Source organism: Adiantum capillus-veneris, chromosome 2 (genome assembly GCF_014529385.1).
Source record: "Adiantum capillus-veneris isolate H3 chromosome 2, ASM1452938v2, whole genome shotgun sequence".
Taxonomy (NCBI): domain Eukaryota; kingdom Viridiplantae; phylum Streptophyta; class Polypodiopsida; order Polypodiales; family Pteridaceae; genus Adiantum; species Adiantum capillus-veneris.
Window position 1 is genome coordinate 53,794,792 of NC_140932.1, and position 25,828 is coordinate 53,820,619.

The following is a 25,828-nucleotide window of genomic DNA, read 5'->3' on the forward strand; positions in this document are numbered from 1 at the left end:
TAGACGACTAATGAAGTCCCTTACTGACTCTCCTTCCTTACGTTCGGCCTTCTGTAGCTGAGATGTTACACCCCAAAGCACACCTTCTCGTATGTACTCCTTTAGAAACAACCTTCGAAGGGTAGGGTAGATTGTTTTCTCGTCCACCCTTAGGGTCCTATACCAATCTCCAACCTTCCCACTTAATGTCAAGCTTAAGGCATTGCACTTATGTAGTTCGTTGCGTTCCCCTAAGGAATCACATACTTGTTCAAACACTTCAATGTGTTTCCTAGCATCTTCGTCCCCATTGAATTTTTGCGTGAGTTTGGCAATTTGTACTGCCTTACTTCTAGGCTCTCTATCAGATGCGTGACGCATATTTTCCGCGATAGATCGACCTATGGTTTGAGCAAACGCTGCCAAGTCACCTATGTGAGGAGGCAGGGCCGGTGGAGGTACTCTTGGAATCATATGTGGGAGAGGAACGGGTACCGGTCTTGGCATATGTGTGGATGATGCAGGATATGGAACATAACCGGGCATACGTCCACTCGGATAAGAGCTAGGGAGCGGCACTCGAGGAGCATAAGCAAGTGGTACAATTGGAGGTGTGGGGGCCATGTGTGCATAAGGGGCTAGAGGCACATATGGTCGAGGCCCCATATTAGGTACTACGACACTAGGTAGTGGCACTGCGCTAACCGTAGATGTCATCGGTACATTCTCTGTCAGGCTTATCCCCGGAGTGAGCACTGTGTTTTCCTTGATAGAGGGTTGAGCCAAGTTAGGGAAGCTAAAGTTTTCGCTCGGAGGCTCAGATTGCATAGAGACCCCAGGTGAAATGACGTAAGGTGGGTCCATGGGGCTCATTAGAGGAGTCTCCATTTGTGATAGAGTAGGCTGTTGAGCCTTGCTCGTATCCAGAAATCTCATGGGGCCAGTTGAGAGTATATTTACCCCTCGGTTTTGCCTTTCTGATTGAATAATGCCATGGATAACATTACAGATCATTTTCTGTTGATCTTCGATGCTCGTGGCACTAGAGGTGGATTGTACAATCTCTATCCATCCTACATGGTAGGCGTGGCCAGAGTGTAGATCCGTCAACACCTCAGTGTGGAGGTCGTATGTCCAATGATCATTAATGAACAATCCTTCTAGAGTCGACGTGTTAACGGTTTCTTGTGAGGTAGAAGCAATGTTGCTCCCCGTGGTTTTACTTGCCACCAACGGTACTCTAGAGGGAACTTCTGAAGGAGGCAGCTCAACAGGGCCTTCTTGGTAAGAAGTTGGTAGGATATCCACATGGACACTCTTTGGGGGTGTGGGGTCCACGTGCGATGTGAAAGGAGAGTCCACTTCCCCACCCCCTTCGTGTGCTTCATTTGCATCAGGTTCCGAGCGAGTAGCTCTACCTAATGTTTCCATGAAACGGCTAAACATACTAGTACTAGGCTGTGGAGCTTCGGGAGGTGCATGGCCTTCTCTCTCAGTGTTTTGGTTAGGGTATGCTTCCATGATTTCTGAGTCGGAGGAGGAATCACTAGCGGCTATTTTAGGGTCTTGGGTGGTGCTACCTTGTGTCCCCGTTGAGGGTCTAGAGCTTATCGTGGATGGGTAATGGGTGTCCGTATGAACAGAGGCACCCTCAATATGCTCGTGTTCTAGCACCCGCCCAGAGCGTAAGTGCATGTGCTTTTGATACCCTAAGGTGTCAAAAAGCTGCTCTAGGAGGCTTTGTGACTAGTTTTTAGCGTGTTTTTTGTTTGTTTTTTTGCTAGGTTTTTTAGAGCGTGTCGTGGAATGGGTCGTGTGATAGCTCAAAACGAGCATATCGGTCAGAGGGTCGTGCCGTGCTTTACAGCCCTCCGTTTGGTCACTCTATGCCCTCGGAATCCCTAAAACTGTCAATTTCCAGTAGGGAACTAGGCCCAAACTAGAAAGTCTAAGTGTGCAAGTGGGAAGAGAAAGGAGGAGAGTGGAGGACTTGTCCCACATGCTCTCATTCTCTCTTGAGGGAGTAGGGTATATATATAAGAGTGAGTCTAGTATATATCATAAGACTGAGGACTGAGGCCTGGGCCTGGGCTTGGGCTTGGGAAAATGATCCCGATCTATCTTTTATACAAACCAACCCGTCCGTTTTAAGAGTCACGTTTTTTATTTTCGAAAAATATCGCCGCCCACTCGCTCGCGTTTTTTTTTTTTTCAATTTTTTTTTTTTTAAAACCTTTTTTGTTGATGCAGAAAATACAGAAATTGAAAAACGCAGAAATGCAGAAAATGCAGAAAATGCAGAAAAAACGCAGAAAATGCAGAAATTGCAGAAAAAACGCAGAAATTGCAGAAAATTGACAGAAACGCAGAAAATTGCAGAAATTGAAAACGCCGAACTTGAAAACGCAGAAATTGCAGAAATTGAGAAAACGCAGACAATAGCAGAAATTGAAACTTGACAACAAATGCAGAAAACGCAAAAAACAGAAATCTCCACACACTCCTTCCCTGCCTTTCCTATGATACAAATTGCACCACAAGGAAGCGTAAAGTGCTAACCGAGCTTAGTGTAAGGCATATCCCCGGCAGCGGCGCCAAAAATGTGCGCTCCTTGTCGCACTGTCGAAGCAAGGGACTTGCCAATACACCGTATGCGAGCCACAAACGGCTCCAAGCACACAACAAGCCTAAACTAGCAAGCTCAAGAAAACAAAGGGTGTGTCACTCACCGCTCTACGCTCGCCTTCGTGGTGGATTCCTCGCCGCGATGAAGAAGAAGCTGCAGTCGTGCCGCGCTCAACCGCTTCGCCGCCGTCGTGCCTTCGTAATGCTCGATCGCACACACACACTCCCTCTCTCTCTCTCTCTCACACACACACACAAGGAGGTGAAGAAGAAGAAGATGGAGATGGAGCAAGAGCACTCTTCAATTGCACAAATGAGAGAATGAGTAAAAATTAGGTTTAGTTGGCTTTTATAGGAGCTCACCCCATTCACACTTGGGCGCCCATGCTTAACCAACTAATCCCTTGAATGTCCAAGTTAAAGTGCGCCTCTCATTGGCGATCACTCTACCTTTCCCTATTGGTCCGACAAGCCCGGTACCTGACTCTACCAAATACATAATACGCGTCCATCGTAGGTGATGGGTGTCCGTGTGCCGTGAGGGTTAACAGGATGTTCAATATAATTCACTCACAATTGTGAGTTTTGCTATTAAAAAAAAAACTTGTGAGCTTATCTTCTTTTTCTTCTTCCAAGTCCAGCCTTCCCTTTTCCCTTTTATTTACAACTCACCACTAAAGAGATTTTAGTCTTCATTTCCCATGCAATTGGTGCTCCATGTGCTCGAATTTGCCAAATGAAATTTCCCAGTCACGCCACATGGGAACTTCACTGTACTAATTTTGAACTCCAGCTATTGTCCACTTGGGTTGGCATATTTCTACTAATACTCGGTCGCACTCCATCGCCAAGGCAAGTGCCGGGATTTTCGTATTTCCACTGCAATGTATTGAAAAGGTAGGGGTTAAGCGAAGTTTGCGTGGATTTGACTTGCGCAGCCAGTAGATCTGCTGCGTTCGCCTTCAACTGCACGTACATCTCCACTTGCCACCTCCTCGTCCCGGATTGTCTGCGCTCAAACCCAACCAACCAGTAGATCTTTAATATCTTCAAGTACTTGGCGTTGGGTGCGACCAGGGGGTTAGTGGGAATAGAGTTAATACTCTGCTATTTATTTGGGAACCCCAGTACCCCTCGATGCGGATGGAGAATTTGTAGTCATGTTCATAACATTCCTTTGAGTGCCCTATTTTCACTTTGTATTTGAAATAACCACCCTCATTTGGTCACAACGAACGAAGGTAGTAATTGAAGAATGGTATCCATTAAATCATGGGGCCACTATGTCCAAGAATTGTTAATGTCGATGTCGCAATAACCAAGGTCCATAGCATGCAATAGCAATAGCCAAGGTCAATAAAAATACAATATCTTTCATTTGTTGTACCATTATCTGTGTGACATGCCCATAAATGGTTCCAACTATTACACCCAAGGGGAATGTTCCCTCAAGGCCATAATCAAGGAGACATGAGAAAAATTCTTCTTTTACACTTGTGGTGGTGTTTCAAAGCAATAGGTAATCCTTGACGGGTTTGCCTTTTTTTATGAAGTACCTTGTTTTTTCCTGCTCGGATTAAATCTCGCTCGAAAAATCTCGCTCGCAATTTGGAATTCCTCGCTGCTCCTAAGGCTCGGCACGACCCCTCTTGGGCTCCAATCTCCTCGCTCTAGTCGTCGAAGAGAGCAATCGTCTCAACTGTCCATCTTTCTCAAAGCCCCGAGAGACTCCTAGGGACAATGTTTTGAAACACTGCCACACCAAGGAGAAGGGGGGTGGTCAATCAGTGGAGGGAGGGGAGGTTGGGCCGCCAATCGGCGTTTCAAAACGCAGATGGGAGGGGGGCAAGCTTCCTAGCCACTGTCAACACAACGTTTCCAAATGCTATGGTAACCGGCTGTCGTCGCTATGGTCAAGCTCTGCTGCAGTCGGCATTTCAAAACGCACGCAGCAAGCAAAGGGAGTACTGGTAGGCAGGGGGGGAAGTGGCTGCTCCACTGATGGCGTTTCAAAACGCTGTGGACGGCACGCGGGGGGGGGGGGGGGGGGGGGGGCAACAGTGCCGAGAGTGAAGGTGCTCGCAGAGGGTTGCACTAAAGAGCTGCGTTTTGAGATTCTGATTGGGGTGGTGATCGACACCGCTACCACAACAAAGTTTTAAAACTCTAGGAGCAATGGAGGTTTCAGTTGCCGGTGACAAGTTTTCTTTTTCTCTTTGCTCCTCCACGCCAAGGGCTTCAAGAAGCACACAGCTCTGATACCATGTCAAAGTCGACAATGCGGAAGCGTAGAGACCAAGGGGAGTAAGCACGAGAGAGAGAGAGAGAGAGAGAGAGAGAGAGAGAGAGAGAGAGAGAGAGAGAGAGAGAGAGAGAGAGAGAGAGAGAGAGAGAGAGAGAGAGAGTCTCCTAAACCAATCAACCTTGGCAATGAATAACTGAATGTGTATACAATGGAGGCAAGGGGTTGCTTATATAGCACCCTCTGTAAATTGCCCTACCCAAGACTTTGACAAATAAGTAAAATAAATACCTAAAAGCCAAACTAAATAATGGGATCACATTGGGCAGTTCACTTGAGATGCCTAAAGTTTAACATGAAGGAGCCGGGGTGGATCTGTACAAAATCGGCTGTGGTTAGGCTTGACGGGTATGGAACGAAAAGTGTAGTGAAATTTGTTTGTGCCGTGACCCATCCGAGCGCTGTGGCCGGCTCTGTTGCTTCCTTGCTCCTCGGTGCATGTTGCCGACATCGCCGTGGATATTTTGAAGGTGATTTTACACATGGTGGCTCACCCTAAGGGGCCTATCCCACAACGGGTCATCGGGTATGGACAGGAAATAGGGTGTCGGTAATGGGTAGCATGTAGGTCATACGATGCCCAGAGAAGCCATGTGATGCTTGCATGGGATTGAAAATCTGTGTTTCAAAATTAAGTCTAAACTACCAAGGCATGTCAATTGTGGATAAAACGACAGCAAGCAATCACATCCTGCATGCATAGCATGCAAGGTGCACTGTGTCGATGGCCGAAGTAAAAGCTCCAATGTGTTCAAAGTAGAACCACGACCACGATTAGAGTCGGCAAATTCGGAAGCTTGATAGAAAACAAGGGAGGCAACCTTCTATGCTTTCGAAAGTGGAACTCTCTATGAGGTGTTTTGTTTTTGTTTCAAACATGGTACATCTTGCTACAGGTTTGGATCAGGCAAGGCCTTCGACAACAGGAAGTAGGAAAACTCTTGACAAACAATAGATGTATTATTACGACGGCAAGGCTAGTCGGCATGAGTACGTAAAAAGTCAAGCAAGGCTTGAGTGAAAAATGATCTCGTTTAAGAGCAAGGCTTCTTCCCATGCCTGGCAAAGGTCAGGGCATGGTAGTGCTTGAGAATCTCATGGAGATCGGCACGTCCATTGCTAGCCTTGATGAAGGAGGCACAGGTACTCGGCCATTAACTACAATTTCAAAAAGCTGTCAAGCAAGTTGTTAGGGCCTGACATCTAGGCAAAATGTCTGCCCATGATGCACTCAGACAAGGACACGATCCACCATTGTTGGCGAAGCGTGATCTGACAAGTTTTCTAAGACATCACACAGGAGCAAGGCTCCGTCTTCAAATCCTCAAGATAACAATAATCAAGCCAAGCAAGTATGAGTTACATCTCTTGCAAGTATTTTTCTGTTTTTCAATACATTGCACAATTTGACAAGGTCGATTATTTGTGAATGCTTGACAAGGTCGACTTTCTTTTGCTATGAGCATCGGAACTCCATGAGTACTTATGTGACCCAAGGCTTCCCTTTTGACATTGACATCACGGTTTCCAAAGTTTGGAATATGCTATTTGTAAGGATTCTAGTTACTAATCTTTAATTAAGTACTTAAACTCATGATTAAGACTTAAGAAACTTGAACTGTACTCAGAGACAAGACTCTGCGTTTGATTGAGTGAATGCTTGAAATGTGTTACAAGGGCGTTCTTATAGAAACTAAAGAGACACGATGAAGAGACATGAACATAGGTCAAAAGACATGACTTTAGGCCAATAGTCGTGTCTCTTTGTTGTAGAGTCGTGACCCTTCAACGTAAAGGTACAACCATTCGCTGAAGAGGCATGACTATTCGCCGAACAGGTGTTGTTATGGGCGTGTATAGAGCTAGAAGAGAGCAAGAGGAGGCGCTCACAATGTACAAGAACTTGGACTTGATGATAAGTTTAATATTGATTACAACATTTAATACTTTATTAAGAGAGCTAGATACAAGACTTGGATTACATGACTTGAGTACAAGACAAGGCTTGATTGCAAGGACAAGACTTGAACATAAGAACTAGAAGAGGGATTTCCTCACAGGAGCCTCACAACTAGTGTTGGCAAGACTGAGGGGCTTGTGGCCCAAGACCCCTATTTATACTAGTGCTTGAGGAGGTTACTTGAGGAGGTTAGAACTTTCTAAGTTCTTCTTGAGGAGGTTAGAATCTTCTAGAACCTTCTTGATCCTTCTAGTTCTTCTAGAACCTTTTGGATCCTTCTTCAACTTTCTAGAGCTTGCCAAAAACTTCTAGATTCTTCCGAAATCTTCTCCAAGCTTCTAGAAACTTCTTGATCCTTCTAGTTCTTCTAGAACCTTCTAGATCCTTCTTCAACTTTCTAGAGCTTTTCAGAAACTTCTAGATTCTTACGGAATCTTCTCCAAGCTTCTAGAAACTTATAGAATCTCCTTGATACTTTTAGAACCTTCTAGAATCTTCTAGATCCTTCTAGATTCTTCTAGAGCCTTCTAGTGATGATGTAGGAGATAGCACAGATGATGATGCAGGCAGTGACTGACTCTCAAGCATCCATGACATTATTCCCTCCTCTAGCGACGAGTTCCACGAGGAGCAGTGGTGTTCCTTGACTGGGGCTTCTATGGATGCTATCGATGGAACTCTTGGACTTTGAGAGATGCATGCTGAAGATTGTGTGTTGGTTCCCAGGTTCGTTCACTGACATCATAACCTTTCCAATGCACCAAGTACTGTAACCTGCCATGCAAAACTCGAGAATCTAGGACTTTCTCGACCTCATATTCGTCATGTCCTTGAATCTCAACCGGAGGAGGTGGTTGTAGGGCTCTTCCTAGGATCTTAGATGTGTGACAAGGTTCTAGGACTGAGACATGAAACACTGGATGGATTTTCATGGATGAGGGCAACTGGAGTCGATAGGTGAGTGGATTGACTTGACATATAATTTTAAACGGGCCAAGCCTTCGATAATCAAGCTTTTGACAGGGACGAGATGAATGCAGATTACATCGGAGGAGCCACACTTTATCCCCTTCTTTGTATTCTGGATGCTGCATGATGCGATGGAGATCTGCACTATCCTTATACTTGGATTGAGCTTCTTTGATATGAATTGTAAGTTCTTTGTGAACTGTAGATAATTGTTGTGTAAGATGAATAGCAGCTGGATTCTTGACTTGATGGTGTCTGTGGATATCCTATTTCGGATGTTGACCATAATTAGCAAAGAATGGAGTGTGACAGGTGGAGGCATGAAAACTATTATTATAGGAGAATTCTGCTAGCGGTAGGAGCTCGACCCAATTATCCTGGTGATAGTTGATAGTACAACGAAGATTACTGTTCCAAAACTTGATTTACTCTCTCTGTTTGTCCATCACTTTGTGGGTGATTGGCTGAGGAGAGGTTGATTTGTACTTCGAGTAGCTTGAATAAGCTTTTTCAAAAGCTAGAGATGAATTGTTGGCCTCGATCAGAAATTATGTCATCCGGTAATTCGTGATAACGATAGATATGTTGTAGAAAGAGTTTGGCCGTACCTTCACTGGTGATGGTTTTAGCGGTTGGAATGAAGTGTGCCATTTTTGTAAACCGATCCACGACTACTAAAATGGAGTCAAATCCTTGTGACAAGGGTAGCTCTACAATGAAATCCATGGAGATGGATGACCATGGTTTGCTTGGAATGGGCAAGGGATGGAGTAACCCATGAGGACGATGACGAGGGGCCTTTGATCTATTGCAAGTGTCACAAGTGCCTACATACTCCTTGACAAGCTTCCACATTTGAGGCCACCAAAAGTCACGGGAGAGAAGCTCAATTGTCTTATTAACCCAAAATGCCCTGCTGCGGATGGAAGATCGTGCCGTTGCTGAAGTACCTCCAAGCGTGTTGATCCTGGCGGAATATAGAGAAGACCCTTATAATAAATTAGTCCATCAATTTCTTGAAAGTCCTCATTAACCTCTTGTCCTTGTAGTTGTTGTCTAATATTTTGAGCAAGTGGGTCTTTGGCAATTTGTGTCTTCACCTTAGAAAGAAAAATAGAATCTTCATGAGCTTGGCTCATGGTGGCGTTTAGCTTAAGCTGCTCAGGTTTCAAAATCACTCACTCTTGTTGATCAAATGCTGTGTCGCCTTTTCTACGTTGTGAGCGGGATGAAAACACACACAGCGCCTCTATAACGACCCGACACACACTCTTGGGAAGATACACACACACACACTATGGGGCACCACTCGGCTTACACAACACACCTGGCCGAGACAGGGAACACACCTCTGGAGTGAGAGGAGAGAGACTATCCACTTGCCCACTCCACACAGACACACACATACACACACACACCCAAAAAACTCAGCTCAAAAGAGGAGAATTTCTGATGTTTAGATACAAATGAGCTTGGGCCAACACCAATGGGGCAAACAGCTCACACAATATGGGTAAAAGATACCAGATACAATCACAAACTAGAGCAGAAACTTCGCTCATAGGAGAAACTTACACAGAAAAATAGCAGGAAAAGAGTGAGGAATTTGGCAAAATGGACAGCGCCATCGCGTCCGGAACGGCCCAAAACCCCAGTCTACAATGTCAAAGTGCTCAAATCCGACCTCGGATGAGCAGTTTAGGGCCAAAACAGGCTCCAAAATGGGCAAAAACACACCTGCGGCTGTTCCTCCTCTCTTCTCCACGTTTTTTCTGGTCTTCTCTCCGTTTTTTTAGTTCCCACACTTAGCTTTATTAGTTGGGCACCCTTGGCCTTTTAGATGACCTCAAACGGACCCCGAACAGGCCAAAAACTGACCTCGCAGTGCATAGTTGTCACCTTTTTGCATCATTCGCACACCTGGCACTCAGCTTTTTTCCAATAATGCATCTCGCCACCACGTGAAGTGGCCCCCAAAAAAGGTCCTCATGATGACCTTTCTGCATAATTCTCACAAGCAAACACCCACGTTGTGTCCGTCCTCATCTGCGTGCAAATATTGACCTCGTTCGCCCTCCTGACGCCACTAGATGCCATCTGACACACCTGCTGACCTCACGTCGTCGGCCCGCGGATAGCTTCCTCGAGAAGTTTTACGCGCTACCAACTCCTCCTTATTGTAGAAAAACACAATGGTACTAGTAACGATGAAAATCGATGCACTATGTACATGGTGTCCTACCTGTACACATGTGGGCCCCACGTAACCACCTGGCTCTGGAAAATGGGCAATACTTTATTTGATGCACCATGCATGGGTATGTACATATGCGCAATCCCTTGCTCCAAAAAACTCCTGACATAATTTGCCCATCCCCTAGCCTGCTAGATCATTCATGATCAGCAGCAGCAAAGAGAGATATGAGACTCGCCGCATCACAAGTCTCCTCATCCTTCACCAACATTTCTTGCTCCACCGACAACTCATCTTGTTCCACCATCATCAATCTAGCATGATACAATTTAAGACGCAATCCATTTACCCTTGACTTATGTAGAACACCATCCAGGTTAGCCAGCTGATATGTGCCATTTGGAAAACACTCTACTACCTTGAAAGGGCCTTCCCACTTAATTTGAAACTTCTTTTGGAAGGTGTTGTCCAGCTTACTGTTGTAGCGCAAAACCAAGTCATGTTGCTTGATACCCTTACTTTTGACCTTTTCATTTAGCTTTGTCAAAGCCTTATCCTGCCTCTGCCCATAATGCTCCAAAGCGCTCATCCTATCCAGCTGGACCTCTTGTAACTGCAAGAGCCTCTCTTTGAATGCATCACTAGGCGGCCCAAGCAACTTCTCTAACATCTTGACCGCAGGCAACTCTACCTCCACAGGCAATAGTGCTTCCTTTCCATACACCAAATGAAATGGAGTAAACCCTGTACCTGTCTTCACCGAAGTACGGTAAGCCCATAATGCACTAGGCAATTCCAAATCCCAATTCTTTCCTTGGTGCTCTGTCACTTTCGAAAGAATCTGTACCAACTCACCATTGAATCTTTCATTCAAGCCATTACACTGCGGGTAATAAGGAGTGGTATGCTGGTGCCTAATCTTCATCTTTGCACATAAAAAATCTAGCAGTTTAGCTCTAAAGCCAGGCCCCTTATCTGAAAGTAACTCCAGTGGCACCCCAAACTTGCAACATATTTCATCATACACAAATTTTGCCACATCCTTTGCAGTGATTTGTTTTACTGCTATAGCCTCTGCCCATCTAGAGAGATAGTCCACTGCCGTCAAGATATAGCTTTTGCCCCTGCTTGTGATAGGTAACGGGCCTATTGCATCAATCCCCCACTTTTCAAACACATCAAACGCCATAATGGTTTTTCGTAGCTCTGGCTTCAACACTCTCTTCCCAAATGCTTGACACCTATTGCAAGACCTACACCAATGGTGAACATCCTTGTGCAAACTAGGCCATACATACCCCTCTTGCAAAATCTTATGCAAGGTGATCTTTAGAGCAAAATGGCCACCACATGCGCCTTCGTGATTCTCTTCCAACACTCTGTAAAGCTCCTCCCGCCAAGGTACACGTCTCAACACGAGATCAGCCCCTTTCATGTATAAGACATCACCAATCAATTTGTACCTGTATGCTCTACGCACAAAGCCATACTTCTTAGACTTCTGAATCTCCTTTGGAATGATTCCTGTTAGCAAAAACTCCTCTTCTTGAGCCAAACTTTCCCGGCCATGATAAAGAGGTAAAGTGGTCCTCAACACAAATAGCTCCCCAATCATGCCTTGAGCTGCTTCATGTGCCTCTCCATTTAGAGCACGTTCAATGTGTCTGATACTCCATGCTTCAAACTTTTTTAACAGGCCTTTAATTCTGAAGCACATTTCCTTCAATGAGGTGTTCTTGCTCTTCCACACACCCAACACTTGCTTCACCACTAACAAGGCATCACCTTTTATTCTCAACCTTCGAACCCCATGCTTCAAACAAATGTGTAATCCGGCTTCCAATGTAGCATATTCAGCCTCATTGTTACTATGCGCATCCAATTTGAACCCTCTCTTGCATACTAGCTTCCCCTCTGGATCATAAAGTGCTATACCCCCTGAAGCTGCATCATGGCTCTTTCTGTATGAACCATCAAAGAACAACACATGTGCATTGCTGATCTGTGGCACTTCTTCAACTACCTTTCTCACCACCTCTTCCTTAACAATAAGGGGATTCTCCTTGTAGGTCAACAAATCAGCTAGGGTAGCCCTTGTACTATCTTCCACTAGAAAAGAGAACTCAAACTCTTGCAGCTCAATTACCCATTTCTTCACCACATTTGACATGTTAATACCATTAATTAACTGTGGCAAAAAGGCATAACTCGTCAAGAAAACAAAAGGCCGTGGTAGCAAGTAATGACGAAATCGTCGACAAGCAAATATTACACTAGCCATCACTAGCTCTACTTCCGATAACTTTCTCTCCGCTACCAACTTCACTCGGCTTGCACAATACACTGGCCTCATATAATGGCTGCCCTTCCCCTTTTGCAATAGCATGGCTCCAATGGCATCATCCCCTACTGATGGATTTACATAAAAAACTTTCTCCCAATCAGGAGCCTGCATGGCTGACAACCCCCCTAACACCTCTTTCACCTCTTGAAACACTTCTTCACACTTGTCATCCCATTGCAATGGATCATGCTTTGCCACTTGCTGTAATGGATAAAGAAGCTGCGAAGACAATGGAATAAACCATGCCATGTACTTCACTTTGTGTATAAAGGTTGCCAATTGCTTCGTACTCATAGGTGATGGAAGAAGAATAATAGACTTCACCTTATCTGGATCAGCCTCAATGCCATTTTCTGACACCATATGGCCCAATAACTTCACCCTTGGCTGTGCTAGATGACATTTCTTTGGATTTAGTTGTCCTCCACATTCATCATATCGAGCCAATACCATCTGCAACTTCTCATGATGCTCAGTCCTACTGCTATAGACACAGAAGTCGTCCATAAAAGCCTTAACACAACTACCAATGAATGGTTCCAGCACCCAATTTTCTCTTTCTTGATAGAAAGATGGTCCATTTGACAACCCAAACGGCAACACTGTGTAGCAATAGCAGCCCCATGGCGTAATAAAAGTTGTCTTTGTGCGGTCTTTAAGAGCAATCTTCAATTGAAAATAGCCTGAAAAACCATCACACACACTGTACCTCTCATAACCTGCCACTGAATCCAAGATCTGATCGATGAATGGAAGAGGATATGGGTTCTTCTTAGTAGCTGCGTTTAAGGGCTTAAAATCTACACAAATCCTCCACTTCCCATCCTTCTTTGGACTGACTACTACTGGACTCACCCATTCTGTGGTCTCCACAGGGACTATGAACCCTGCCTTCAATAACTTGTCCACCTCTTCCCGCAAGGCTTCCATTTGCTCTTGACCCATCCTTCTTAGCCTTTGCCGCACTGGCTTAGAACCTTCTTTCAGCTCTATATGCATCTCTTCGCCCTTGAACCCTCTGATCTCTTCATATGAAGTAATGAACAAATCAGGAAAACTAGCCAGCATATGCAAAAATATATCCTTCTCCATAGCTGAGAGGTCTCCACTAATCATTTGCGTCATTAATTCTTGCTTTTTTGACAACTCAACCTTGGTTTGCATCAGCCCTTCAATCACTTCATAAGGTCCTTCACTTTCATCTTCAACTTCATTCGCAAATGCGACTAAACCACACTCCTGGATTTCTTTATCCATCAAAAGAAATGCAACATCAGCATCCTCATCACTGCTGGTAGTGCTATCACTGTCCTCATCTGTCACCGTGGAAGAGTCTTCATCACTAGACTCATCCTCATCTTCATAAAGCTCCTCTAATCGTTTCCTTGTGTCCATATTATAAAGCTTCTTGGTACCTGTCTTTCCATAGAGGCTAATTGTACCATGTCTCCAATCTTGAACAGCTCCCACTGCACGTAACCATGGTCTGCCCAGTATAATAGGATATGCTCCCAACCCTGCTGGCATCACATGAAAATCAACCATTGCCTTTGCATCATATGCCTCCACTTCTAAGCTCTTTACAACACCCAAGCATTTTACTTTTTGATGGTTTGCCAATCTGATCCGAAAACCTGACACCCCAGCCACTGTGAGACCCATCTTCTCAACGCATGAGTGTGTTATGACGCATATTTGGGCTCCGCCATCCACATAACCTTGTCCCAAATTTTTCCTTTTATGCCACACATCTACTATTGGACAAATGTCTGGTAGCTCGTCCATTGCCAACACCTTCACTGAACCTCTCTCTGGCTCTTTCTCCATTGGGTTAACCATCCTCTTCCACTGTCGCTTTAGCTTAGGCACCATCTCTATAAGCTGCCCAAAAGTAACATCTGCCTTCCTGCTCGTCAGATCCTCCTTCAAGTCATAGCTTAATTGCCCATCCCCTAGTGGAAAATCTGAAACATGAAACTTTCGACGAGCTCTCCTTTTCCTCTTGGCCTTGACATCCTCGCCTTCATGGCTCTTTCCTTTCTTCTTACTAGGACCTAGGGCACTTCTTCCTTCCTTTTCCTCTGTGGTCCTCTTCCCAATAGGCATCACTAATGTATCCTCTAGCTTTGATGCCTTCTCCAAGGTGACTACACTTAGCACTTTTGTCTTCCCTTTTTCCTCCTGGGTCAGTCCACTGGTTCCTTCGTCTCCCTTAATTTCGATGCCATAATCATTTGACCTAGTTAGCACCTGTCTTGGCAATGGATACATGTCTCCCCCCATCCTTGGTGGCTTATCACATTGTGGGCTGATGTGACCCAACTCTCCACAATTATAACATGTGGGCGTCTGCCTCCAAAACCTACTATTACTTTGTCCAGCACCATTCCTAGGTTTTTCTTCACCTCCTGGCTGATTTGCAAACCGCCCTCGACCTCGATTATTTCCCACTTGACCTAGCATGTTTAGGCTGAGATTCTTCATCAGATCAACCACTTGCCTCATGTCTTGCCTTAGGCCATCATCTTGCACTGCTGTAGTGACCACTGCTGGCATAACCTGAGTAGTAACAGGAACCACTGGTTCATGATGAACCCCTGACATACGACCTTGTAAAGAGTCCATAGGCTGAAATTCAGCTCTCATGGGCAAAGACTCCACCCCTAACTGGCTCATTTTTCTCATCTTCCACTCTTTGTTCCTTGCTACCTCTAGTGCATCTTCATATGTCCTAGGCTTCTTTAGCTCCACTCTCCAACGTATATTCTCCCAAAGACCAGCCAAGAACCTGTCCTTCTTCATCATGTCAGGCGGGGGTACCTGTGGTGCTAAAGCCTTGCACATTCGCTCCCATGCCAATGAAAACTTACGTATGTACGCATCTACTGGCTCACCTTCCTTTTGCACCAAAGTCTGTACTTCTTGCCACACTTTGTCAGGGTCTTCTATCTTCACAAACTCCACTTCCAATCCATGCTTTAGATTGTCCCAACTCAATCTTATAGGTGGATTAGCCATACGCAACTCCTCTTCAAATGCTTTGGACCAAGCTCGTGCATCACTCTTCAAACAAATTTGGAGAAGGCGTAACATTTGCGTAGGGTCATGAATCTGGTTGCTAATGCAGGCAACCTCCATCTTTTCCAAAAATTCTTCCACATCTTCATCACTTCTTCCATGAAACTCGGGATAAGAGAAAGCCATGGCTACCCAAATTATGATGCTTTGAGAACCCCTTCGAACACACGTGCAAGAACCCAAAACTTTTCACTTCCCAATCCCTAGAAACTTCAATGGAGCTCAACTTTAGATAAGGACAAACACATGCACATCAAATGAGTTTTCATAGTTGATCATCGGAATGACAATAGGCAAAGGACATTCCAGGATCTCTCTCAATCTTCTTGGCCCAAACATAAAGACTATGCGCTGTTGGAAAAAGATCTTCCTGGACACATGAACATTAATCTGAATTCTTTGCGTTAAATGAAAAGGAGTGAACTGAGGGCCATTTTGATCATCCATTAAAGCCAACCATGAAGCTCCCAAGAAGGCACACCTGACTCAACCTCTGATTTTGCCAAAATTTCAGCAGCATAACAGCATAAATGGCTCAAAATACCAAAAAACCAGCCATCATAACTTGGGAAAATTTCGACAGAGTTTCCCCAGAAGTAGAGCAGTAGGAACCCAAAATATAGACTGTCTATGTATGCATAAACTGTCAACAATAGAACCCGAGCATCAAGTAGGACTCACTAGTACATAGCCTATGGCGAGGTCACGAAAAGGGTGCTCCAGCTACCTGTATCACCGAAAGGATCTCCACATTTGAGAATCCCCCAGCTAAATAAAAACCTCACGCTATCGACCCTCACACGAAAGCTAATGCAAATCGCGTATAGTCAAGTCTCAGAAATGACTATCTTCCAGACCAAGTCTCAGAAATGGCTGGGACTGCCAAATAAAACCATATATGGCTCCACAAAGGCGTACAATGGCAGTTTCCACAAGTAACGTACAATCCAACAGACAATGCGCTCAAATAGGCGCCAAGTGATGCATTCCCACAACAACTGCAAGTGACATCACTGTACTCCAGCTACCTGTACCTGTGTGAATCACCTGTACCTGTCCCTGTCCCTGTTCCTGTAACCTGTAACCTGTAACCTGTAATCTGTAATCTGCAACCTGCAACCTATAATCCCGAAGCTCGAAGCTCGAAGCTCGAAGCAGAAGGTACTCGAAGAAGATCCTCCGTGGGGGCGCCAAAAGAATGTGAGCGGGATGAAAACACACACAGCGCCTCTATAACGACCCGACACACACTCTTGGGAAGATACACACACACACACTATGGGGCACCACTCGGCTTACACAACACACCTGGCCGAGACAGGGAACACACCTCTGGAGTGAGAGGAGAGAGACTATCCACTTGCCCACTCCACACAGACACACACATACACACACACACCCAAAAAACTCAGCTCAAAAGAGGAGAATTTCTGATGTTTAGATACAAATGAGCTTGGGCCAACACCAATGGGGCAAACAGCTCACACAATATGGGTAAAAGATACCAGATACAATCACAAACTAGAGCAGAAACTTCGCTCATAGGAGAAACTTACACAGAAAAATAGCAGGAAAAGAGTGAGGAATTTGGCAAAATGGACAGCGCCATCGCGTCCGGAACGGCCCAAAACCCCAGTCTACAATGTCAAAGTGCTCAAATCCGACCTCGGATGAGCAGTTTAGGGCCAAAACAGGCTCCAAAATGGGCAAAAACACACCTGCGGCTGTTCCTCCTCTCTTCTCCACGTTTTTTCTGGTCTTCTCTCCGTTTTTTTAGTTCCCACACTTAGCTTTATTAGTTGGGCACCCTTGGCCTTTTAGATGACCTCAAACGGACCCCGAACAGGCCAAAAACTGACCTCGCAGTGCATAGTTGTCACCTTTTTGCATCATTCGCACACCTGGCACTCAGCTTTTTTCCAATAATGCATCTCGCCACCACGTGAAGTGGCCCCCAAAAAAGGTCCTCATGATGACCTTTCTGCATAATTCTCACAAGCAAACACCCACGTTGTGTCCGTCCTCATCTGCGTGCAAATATTGACCTCGTTCGCCCTCCTGACGCCACTAGATGCCATCTGACACACCTGCTGACCTCACGTCGTCGGCCCGCGGATAGCTTCCTCGAGAAGTTTTACGCGCTACCAACTCCTCCTTATTGTAGAAAAACACAATGGTACTAGTAACGATGAAAATCGATGCACTATGTACATGGTGTCCTACCTGTACACATGTGGGCCCCACGTAACCACCTGGCTCTGGAAAATGGGCAATACTTTATTTGATGCACCATGCATGGGTATGTACATATGCGCAATCCCTTGCTCCAAAAAACTCCTGACAACGTGCAAGGTAGGATCTTCTTGATAAGGTATCTAGCTTACCTTCTTGACAGCCAGGTCTATAAGAGATAAGAAAATCAAACCTTGATAGGATACCACTCCACTTGGCTTGGCGACGATTCAAGACACGGGATGCCATGAAGTATTCCAAATTCTTGTGATCTATATAGACAGTGATCTTATGAGGAGCTTCTTCAAGTAGGTGACGCCAAGCGTTGAAGGAGTCGATGATTGCTAAGAGCTCTTTGTCATGGATTTCATAATTGATTTCTGCAGCTGAGAAATTGCGAGAATGAAAAGCCACTGGATGTACTCGACCATCCTCTCCTACTTGGGATAGAATAGCGCCAAGGGCAAAATCTGAAGCGTCTGTTTCTAGGATGAAAGGCTTTGTAGGATCTGCGTGAATTAGAATGGGTGCGGTTGTGAAAGCTTGCTTGAGAGTCTAAAAAGCTTTCGCGGCCTCTGAGTCCTAGACAAACTTATTATGGCCTATCAACCTTGTGAGTGCTGTAACCACCTTGGAGTATCCCTGTATAAAGATACGATAGAAATTTGCAAATCCGAGGAAACATTGAACATCTCTTACCAAGGTAGGTGTCTCCCAATCAAGGATGGTTTGAACCTTCTTTGGATCCATGGAGATTCCCTTTTCAGAGATAAAATAACCAAGAAATTTCACCTTAGATTGATGAAAAGAGCACTTCTCTAACTTTGCATATAGCCCTGATGCACGAAGCTTTTCAAGCACTAATCGTACATGGTGCTCATGCTTTTTGAATTTGGGTTCTATCACTAGGTCCAACATTTTCTTCCATCTCAAATAACCTATTCAAGAAAGCATAGAACAATGAATAGATAACTAAAGTAACAACAAAGATACTCACATATCACAAAGACATACATCTCTACACAAACATACACTGATTTTGATGATAAAATATAGCCACACAACAATTTTAACAAAGAATAACATCCATGACAACTCATGCTAACTCCACAGTATGGCTCAAAATTTTTAGATTATGCAGTATTTTTCTTTAAGCTTACTTTACATGCATAGTCAAATATATAGACCTACTTAATCGATAGTTTTGATATTCTCTAAAAACACATATATTAATCTTTGTAGACGAATAAATATCAATGTTTAGAACCTCAAGCATCATAGCATGATAAATGCAAGTTATCTTTAAACCATAAAACTATGTGTTTTCAAATTAAGATGCATAAAATTAATAGCATACATACAATGCACATTGCACACCCAATGAAGGATGTCTTTTGTACCCAATTAAGGATACTTTACACATTTGTCTCATTGGAATTTAATTTAAACTTCCACCACTCAAAAGAGGCAACAAAGTGTCACAAGTGTCCTGTGAGCTTACATTACTGTCACTAGTACATGACAGCAGCAAGGGTTGAACAAAATTTTCCACAAACACAACATCTCATGAGACCAAGGTATGCTTTGTTTGTGGATGATAAAACTTGTAACTTTTGCTTTCCTTAATACTCTAGTATAAGACAATAGACCCTTGTTTAATGTGGATCATATCAAATATCAAGAATCAATACTCGCCCCTAAGCAAGACTCTTATCTCCATCAAATCGTTTATAAAACAATAAAAGGGAGCAAGAAACATATAAATTACCTGTGCTACTCAAATGCAAACAAGATCAAGTGACTTCAACTTTGTCCATAAATCTCCACAGGTAATAGCTACGAACCACATCTGCCCACAATTCAAAGAACTCAAGACTAGTGGCTCACTAGCTGTAAGCGAGCCTATAAGGGAAGATGATTGTCCCTAAAATAAGGACATTCTTCCCAAAAAGGACCCTTCTAGCCAACTGGGAGTTCTAAACAAAAGAAATATTTTCCAAAAAGCTAAAAATGCGGCTAATCATCTGCTTTTTATAGTTATGACAGAGTACGCCAGAAATATCTAAATCCCGGAGGGTTTATAGACAGACCAAGTTTAAGCCAATTATTGCAAAATTTGTGTGAATATATATGTGATCACAACATAAATTGTGTTATTAATGTGTTCACTCATTTGTGAACACGTTCATGAAATCCCTAGTTTCATCCCCGTTTCATCCAATAGGGGGAGCTCCTCCCCATGTCAAACCTGGAGGGCAACCATCTCTATCCTATGCGTAGGCGGTTCAAGAGTGCCCCTCCTTCAAGCCTATTGCATTTATGCATCAACATCTTTAGCATGACCTCTTCCACTCACCTAGACCTAACATGGTGATACAAGGGTAAGCACCAACACCCATAATGTTCCACCAACTTCGGCATCAACAAGTAAATCTCAATATTGTCCGCCATAATGGATACTTTTCTATTGTCTCAAATGTCTGGCAAAACATTGAAAATGCCCAAGAGGCCATGCCCATTAAACCCCAATCTCCCAATGTTGGCAATGTTCCAACATCTCCCAAAGCTGTAGAGGACCATAACTATGCGGTAAAGAACCAATTGATGTAGAGGATTCCTCCCTCAATGCTGATGAACATGAAGCAACAGATGGTAAAATAGTGGTGAATACTGCAGAATTGACCCAGTGATTTAAACAGATGTAAGAGAGAGTTGGTCTTTGTCATGGTATCTGTCCTCCAATTAAAGTTTTGAAGTAGTGGATATCTCAAGAATGGGAATCTAGAAACATCTTCCCCTCTCAGGTGTAATACCTACCGAACAACTACACTCCAATGTCAGTCTTCAAATGGCATAAACGATTTGAACCTAAAGGGAAGAAGCCTTCTAACATTCCTATTTGGGTGGACTTTTGTGAATTCCCTATTGAGTTCTATCCTTGGCTTAAATAGTTAGGGAGCCAAGTGGGTAAAGTCTTAGGGCAAAAGCCCTCCAATGGCATCAATCCCAAATGGGACCATTGATAATATGTTAAGAGATATTGTGCTCATCAAAGACCAACAAGGACAGATTCTGCATGCACAAATGGTGGTTTATAGGAACTTACCCAATGCTTGTTTTCATTGTCTAAAACAAGCTCATCTCATAAAAGACTGCCTAGATCTTGCCAAAAAATTACAAAAATAAACTAATAATTTCAAGGAAGTCAAAGAAAACTCTCAGGGATTTCAACCAGTCAGTAAGAGGGGTAGTTACAAAAACAGAAACACTCCTCGAGGAAACAACAATAGGAATGTAAATAAGTTTGGAGCTTTGCTTGAAGAGGTATTTGACCCTTCCCTGTTTGAAGAGGAGGGGGAGCCTAAAAATAATCCTTCTTAATTTGACAACCCTAATGATGTTACTCATTAATCTTCTCATGAACAGGCAACAATAGCATCCCCCAGTAGTCAAAAGAAATGATACCACCAGAGAGTCCAATGGATAATGCCAAGGGTCTTTCCTTAGATTCAAAATCCTTATACACTAAGGCCAACATAGCTACAACTCAAATTTTATAGAACTCTGGTCAACAAGCAGCTATGCAATCAGATGAGAGAGGTGATGTGGACCACTTCAGTTGAGAATTGCAGGATCATGATAATGTTGAGTTGAATAAGTTCTCTCAATCTCCTGATGCCTCAGTTGATATCCTCAGACACAAGCTGAAGAAGAAACCCTGCCACAACTTGGTGTTAAACCCAAAAAGAAAAAAGAAAAGAACAACGATCCCAAAAGAGTTTTAGAGGCTTTTGTCAAAACCTCCAAAGCTTTTAAAAAATGAACCAATCCATTGGAGGCCTTTCCTACAATTGCAAGGGTTTAATCGACCCATTAAGAGCTATAAGTATTAAAAACTGGATTACTGAAATTGATCTTCAAACAAATTTATTTGCTTATAGGAGATTAAAGTCAAGGGTTTTTCTTTGGATGCTAATCTACAGAAAATCAATAGTGTCCACAAATGGTTCTACACTAACCATCCTCCGGGTAAAGGAGGGGCTGCCATTGAGATACAACTCAAGCATGAACATGCCATTATAGACATAAAGCAAAGTCAAAAAGGACAATGGATAGTAGTTTCATTGAAGGAGCTTCTGAACTACATAGTAGTCAGTCTATATGCTTCCAATTCTATTTCTGATAGGACTCTCACGTGGACAGAGCTTAATGAACTACCCTCCCCTTTGCTTATTGTTGGTGATTTTAACATGGTTACCAATATTAATGACAGACTTAATGCATTAGGTCAAAACATCCAAGGTAATGAAAAATTGTTTTGGGATGAGCTTATTGATAGGCACACTTTGATGGATGCTTCAAAACACAGGTTTTACATGGTGCAATAATCAACAAGTATCTTGCCAAAAGTGTCATGGAAAATATGTTGTTGTCCAAAGGAACAAGGAGGCCTAGGCATTCTCAATATGGTTTGGTTGGCTTTACAAATCAAAAGGTTGGGGCCTTTCAAGGAAGGCTCACAAATGCTTCAAATCTGGCCTTAGATGCTGGAAGGACATCTTCAAAGATGGAGTGGTACTGTTTCCAAAGGAGCTTATGCTCACATTTACCATTTCCAAGGTTGTGTAGACCTAGCTTATGAAAGAAGTAAAGTCTTCTCAACAATGCTTTAAGAGCAGTCACCTTACTTTGTCAGAGATGTGTCATCATGTTTAACTTTATAAATGTAGACCCTACAGGATGGACTCAAATCTAGTGAAAAACCACAACAGAAGGAGGGATCTTCAATGGCAAACAAAACAATGGGAATACAGATTTAAATGTCTCTGGGACTTTCCTCTCATGTGGTTAGTGTTACATCAAGGGCTATGGACATGAGCTAAAGCCTAGAAGCTGGGTATACCAGATGGCATTTGTTCTAGATGTAGAAGGCATGAAGAAACTGTGATCCTATTTGTATCTTGTAATTCCAATTTTTTGTTCAAAGTTGAACTTCAAAAATCCTGTCACAAGGAAGGGATAACTATCAATTGGAGATCCATTCTATTGGGTGAGTGTAGTTTTTTGGGTATCCCACTTTGGACTACCCACATAGGGGCCTTTTTATGGATGATATGGTTGGAGAGGTGTAAAGCTACTTTTGGCCTCAATCACTCTAGTTCCCCTCTACCACTGTCTTTCAGCTTCAGAGGGATTATAATGGACTGTATGAATCTTGTCAAAGTAGCCTCACGTGTTGAAGTCAAAACAATCCAAAAGTCTACTACGTGGCAAAGTGGAGACACATGTGTTTTTTCATGTATGAGTCTTCGAGATTGAATCTTGCTCAGAGATACCTTCAGTTGTAATCTTTTTCTTTTTTGTTAAGATGTCCCCTTTCCCCTTTCCCTGGGGACTTTGTACTTTCCTTCCCTTTTTTAATTCGACTCTCTTCTACAAACTAGTATGCCTTGATTGATTTGCTATGGAAATGGTGTGAATTAAACAAGAGAAGCAATGTTGTACCTTTCATGTCATATCCTCTCTTATTCTGAAAGCTCCATAGCATCTCTCCTTGAAGCTTTTGCCAAAAACTCTAAGACCTCGCATCACAAATGAGATTTTGCAGTAAAAAATGTGTAGATGTGAAAATTTGCACGTTATAATAAAAATGGAGAGATGCATCGCGTGCATTTGCAATGCTTGTGCCCATTAAAAAACGAAAAAACCATATGTATGTATGGTGTGGAGTTCTCACCATTCTCCACAATTATAATAATACCGTAGGGAACGTGCCCTTCCCCTGCCACTTTTATCACCTCCAATATTGAAGGGGGACTTATGCTTCCCCTCCAATGTTGGAGGGATTTTCTTATTGTAAAAATACTATAGTTGTACAAGGAAGAACTCATTACCGATGGTTTATGAAGACATGTATCATTCCACGTTATTGTCGTGTATTGTCCATGTGTCCCTTTGTTTGGCATCAAAAACATTCTTCAGTCCTTGTCACCTTCATCTAATTTTTTTTGAATGAAAATGACGTAGATTTTTAATTCATTACTTTAATGTGTACATGATGCAATCTAAGTACTTTTGGGATCACATAAAGGAAATCAAAATATGGAATATAAGTGTACCTTTGGTATTGGTCGTGTGGATCAAAGCACAATGTTGGATGGATACGCATCTAGACCTTCCTTACATTGTTCGCCACCTTCCCAATAGTATACGTTCTGCCATCGGCATCCTTTGCAAACATGTCGACTGTCGCATTTACTTTTGCTATCATGCCTACCATTACCTGTGCTACTTTTGTTGTACTTGGTTTCAAGGTATGTTGAATCTGCCTTAATGTCCGTGCGTAGGCTCACATGCACACATACACAACGTCGCAGTCTTTGGGGCACCCCAACTGGCATACATGTTGATCAAAACACGTCTAAGCACGACATCTTTCTCCAAGAGCCCTTGCTTCACATCTGTTGAAAACAACTTAGAGCTTTGTGGTGCTACCCTTTTGGAGCAAATCCTGCAATTTAAACAGAGGCCATCGCTTCGCATTTGTTAGACTTAGACTAGAGCTTTCTAGCCCTACCCTTGTGGGGAAAATCCTATAATCAGCGCGTTCCAAGAGTCCACACTCCGGACAAGAAGATTTTCAAGAAGTTCTTGCACTCTTTGACGTGCACCACATTTACCAAACATGTCAACTAAGGCATTGCCAAGCACGACATCCTTTTCAAGAACCCCTGACTAACAATATCAACGTGAATTTTTATGCCCATATCAGCATCTTACATAGAGCCACATGCCTTCAAGCTGCACGCGTATGTGATTGCATTACGAGAGAGGCCCTCACTTTGCATCCACCGAAAATAGCCTAGAGATTTTTTATCGTTCTTCTGTTGCGCGTATCCCGCAGTCAATGCACTCGAAGAGATGATGTTCTGGATAGGAAGCTCCTCAAGCACTAGCTTTTTACCCTGCTCCTGTTGTGCATATCCGCAATCAGTGCACACCATTTCAAATAGTAAGCTCCTCAAGCACTTTTTGTGCTTCCTGAAGTGCACCACATTTGGCATAGAAATCGACCAACGCAGTACCAAGCACGACATTTCTTTTCAAGAGCATCTTGCATAGAACTACATGTCTTCAAGATGCACACTTGTGTGATTGCATTAGGAGAGGTCCTTGATTTGCATCTGCTGAAAACAGTCGAGAGCATTCTGGCCCTGCTCCTATTGTGCGTGAGATTGCATCAGGAGAGGTCCTTGCTTTGCATCTGTTGAAAACAGTCTAGAGCTTTCTGACCTGGTCCTATTGTACGTATCTCACAATCAATGCACTCCAAGAGACGACGTACCGGACAGGAAGCTTCTCAAGAACTCGCTTTCTAGCCCTGTTCTTGTTGGCCATCGCTGCCTCGGGGTCATTCTCAAGTGTCCTCAGGAGCCGGCTAAGCCCAAGCACGACATCTCTTTTCAAGAGAATCTTGCATAGATCCATATTCCTTATACATACGTAGGTGATAGTGTCTCTCGCTTTGCATCTATTGAAAACAGTCCCAAGCTTCCTGGCCCTGCCCCTATTGGGCGTATCCTGCAATTAGTGCATTCCAAGAGATAACATCCCGCCCAAGAGCACCACATTTGGCATACATATCAACAAAGACATTGCTAAGCACACCAATAGTTTGCAACAGCCACTGACACCTTTTGGCCCTGCTCTTGTTGCGTGTATCCCACAATCAATGCAGTCCAAGAGACAACATTTTGGACAGGAAGCTCCTCGAGCACTTTTTGTGCTTTTGGAAGTGCAACACATTTGGCATACATATGGACTGAGGCATTGCCAAGCACGACAACAGCCCCTGACTGAATTTTTAAACCCATATCATCATCTTGCATAGATTCACGTGCCTTCAAGATGCATGCCTAGGTTATTGCATCGGGACAGAGGCCCTCACCTTGCATTTGTTGAAATCAGCCTAGAGCTTTCTGGCCCTACTCCTATTCGCGTATCCCCCAATCAGTGCACGCCGTTGCGAAAAGTAAGCTCCTCTAGCCTTTGTGTAATGAAATTGATATTTTGATGATATATTTGTGGAATATTTGATATTTTGATGAAGCATTGCAATGTTGATTTGAATTGTGGAATATGATC

At 43.5% G+C, this 25,828-nt stretch overlaps 1 protein-coding gene across 1 annotated transcript; it reads right to left on the reverse strand.

Moving 5' to 3' along the window:
- Positions 1-7,531: 7,531 nt before the first annotated feature.
- On the reverse strand, positions 7,532-25,171 carry LOC147462803 (uncharacterized). Its single transcript, XM_086494760.1, has 2 exons — positions 25,029-25,171; positions 7,532-8,090 (listed from the first exon to the last, which is right to left on the reverse strand). The coding sequence occupies exons 1-2, from the start codon at positions 25,169-25,171 to the stop codon at positions 7,532-7,534; spliced, it is 702 nt and encodes a 233-aa protein (XP_086350886.1).
- Positions 25,172-25,828: the final 657 nt, after the last annotated feature.

Coding starts and splice junctions, on each gene's coding strand:
- LOC147462803 (XM_086494760.1), bottom strand. CDS start 25,171: ATGGATCTATGCAAGATTCTCTTGAAAAGAGATGTCGTGCTTGGGCTT. Junction 8,091..25,028: donor CTTGAGAAGCTTCCTGTCCG/GTACGTCGTCTC, acceptor GGATATCCACAG/ACACCATCAAGTCAAGAATC.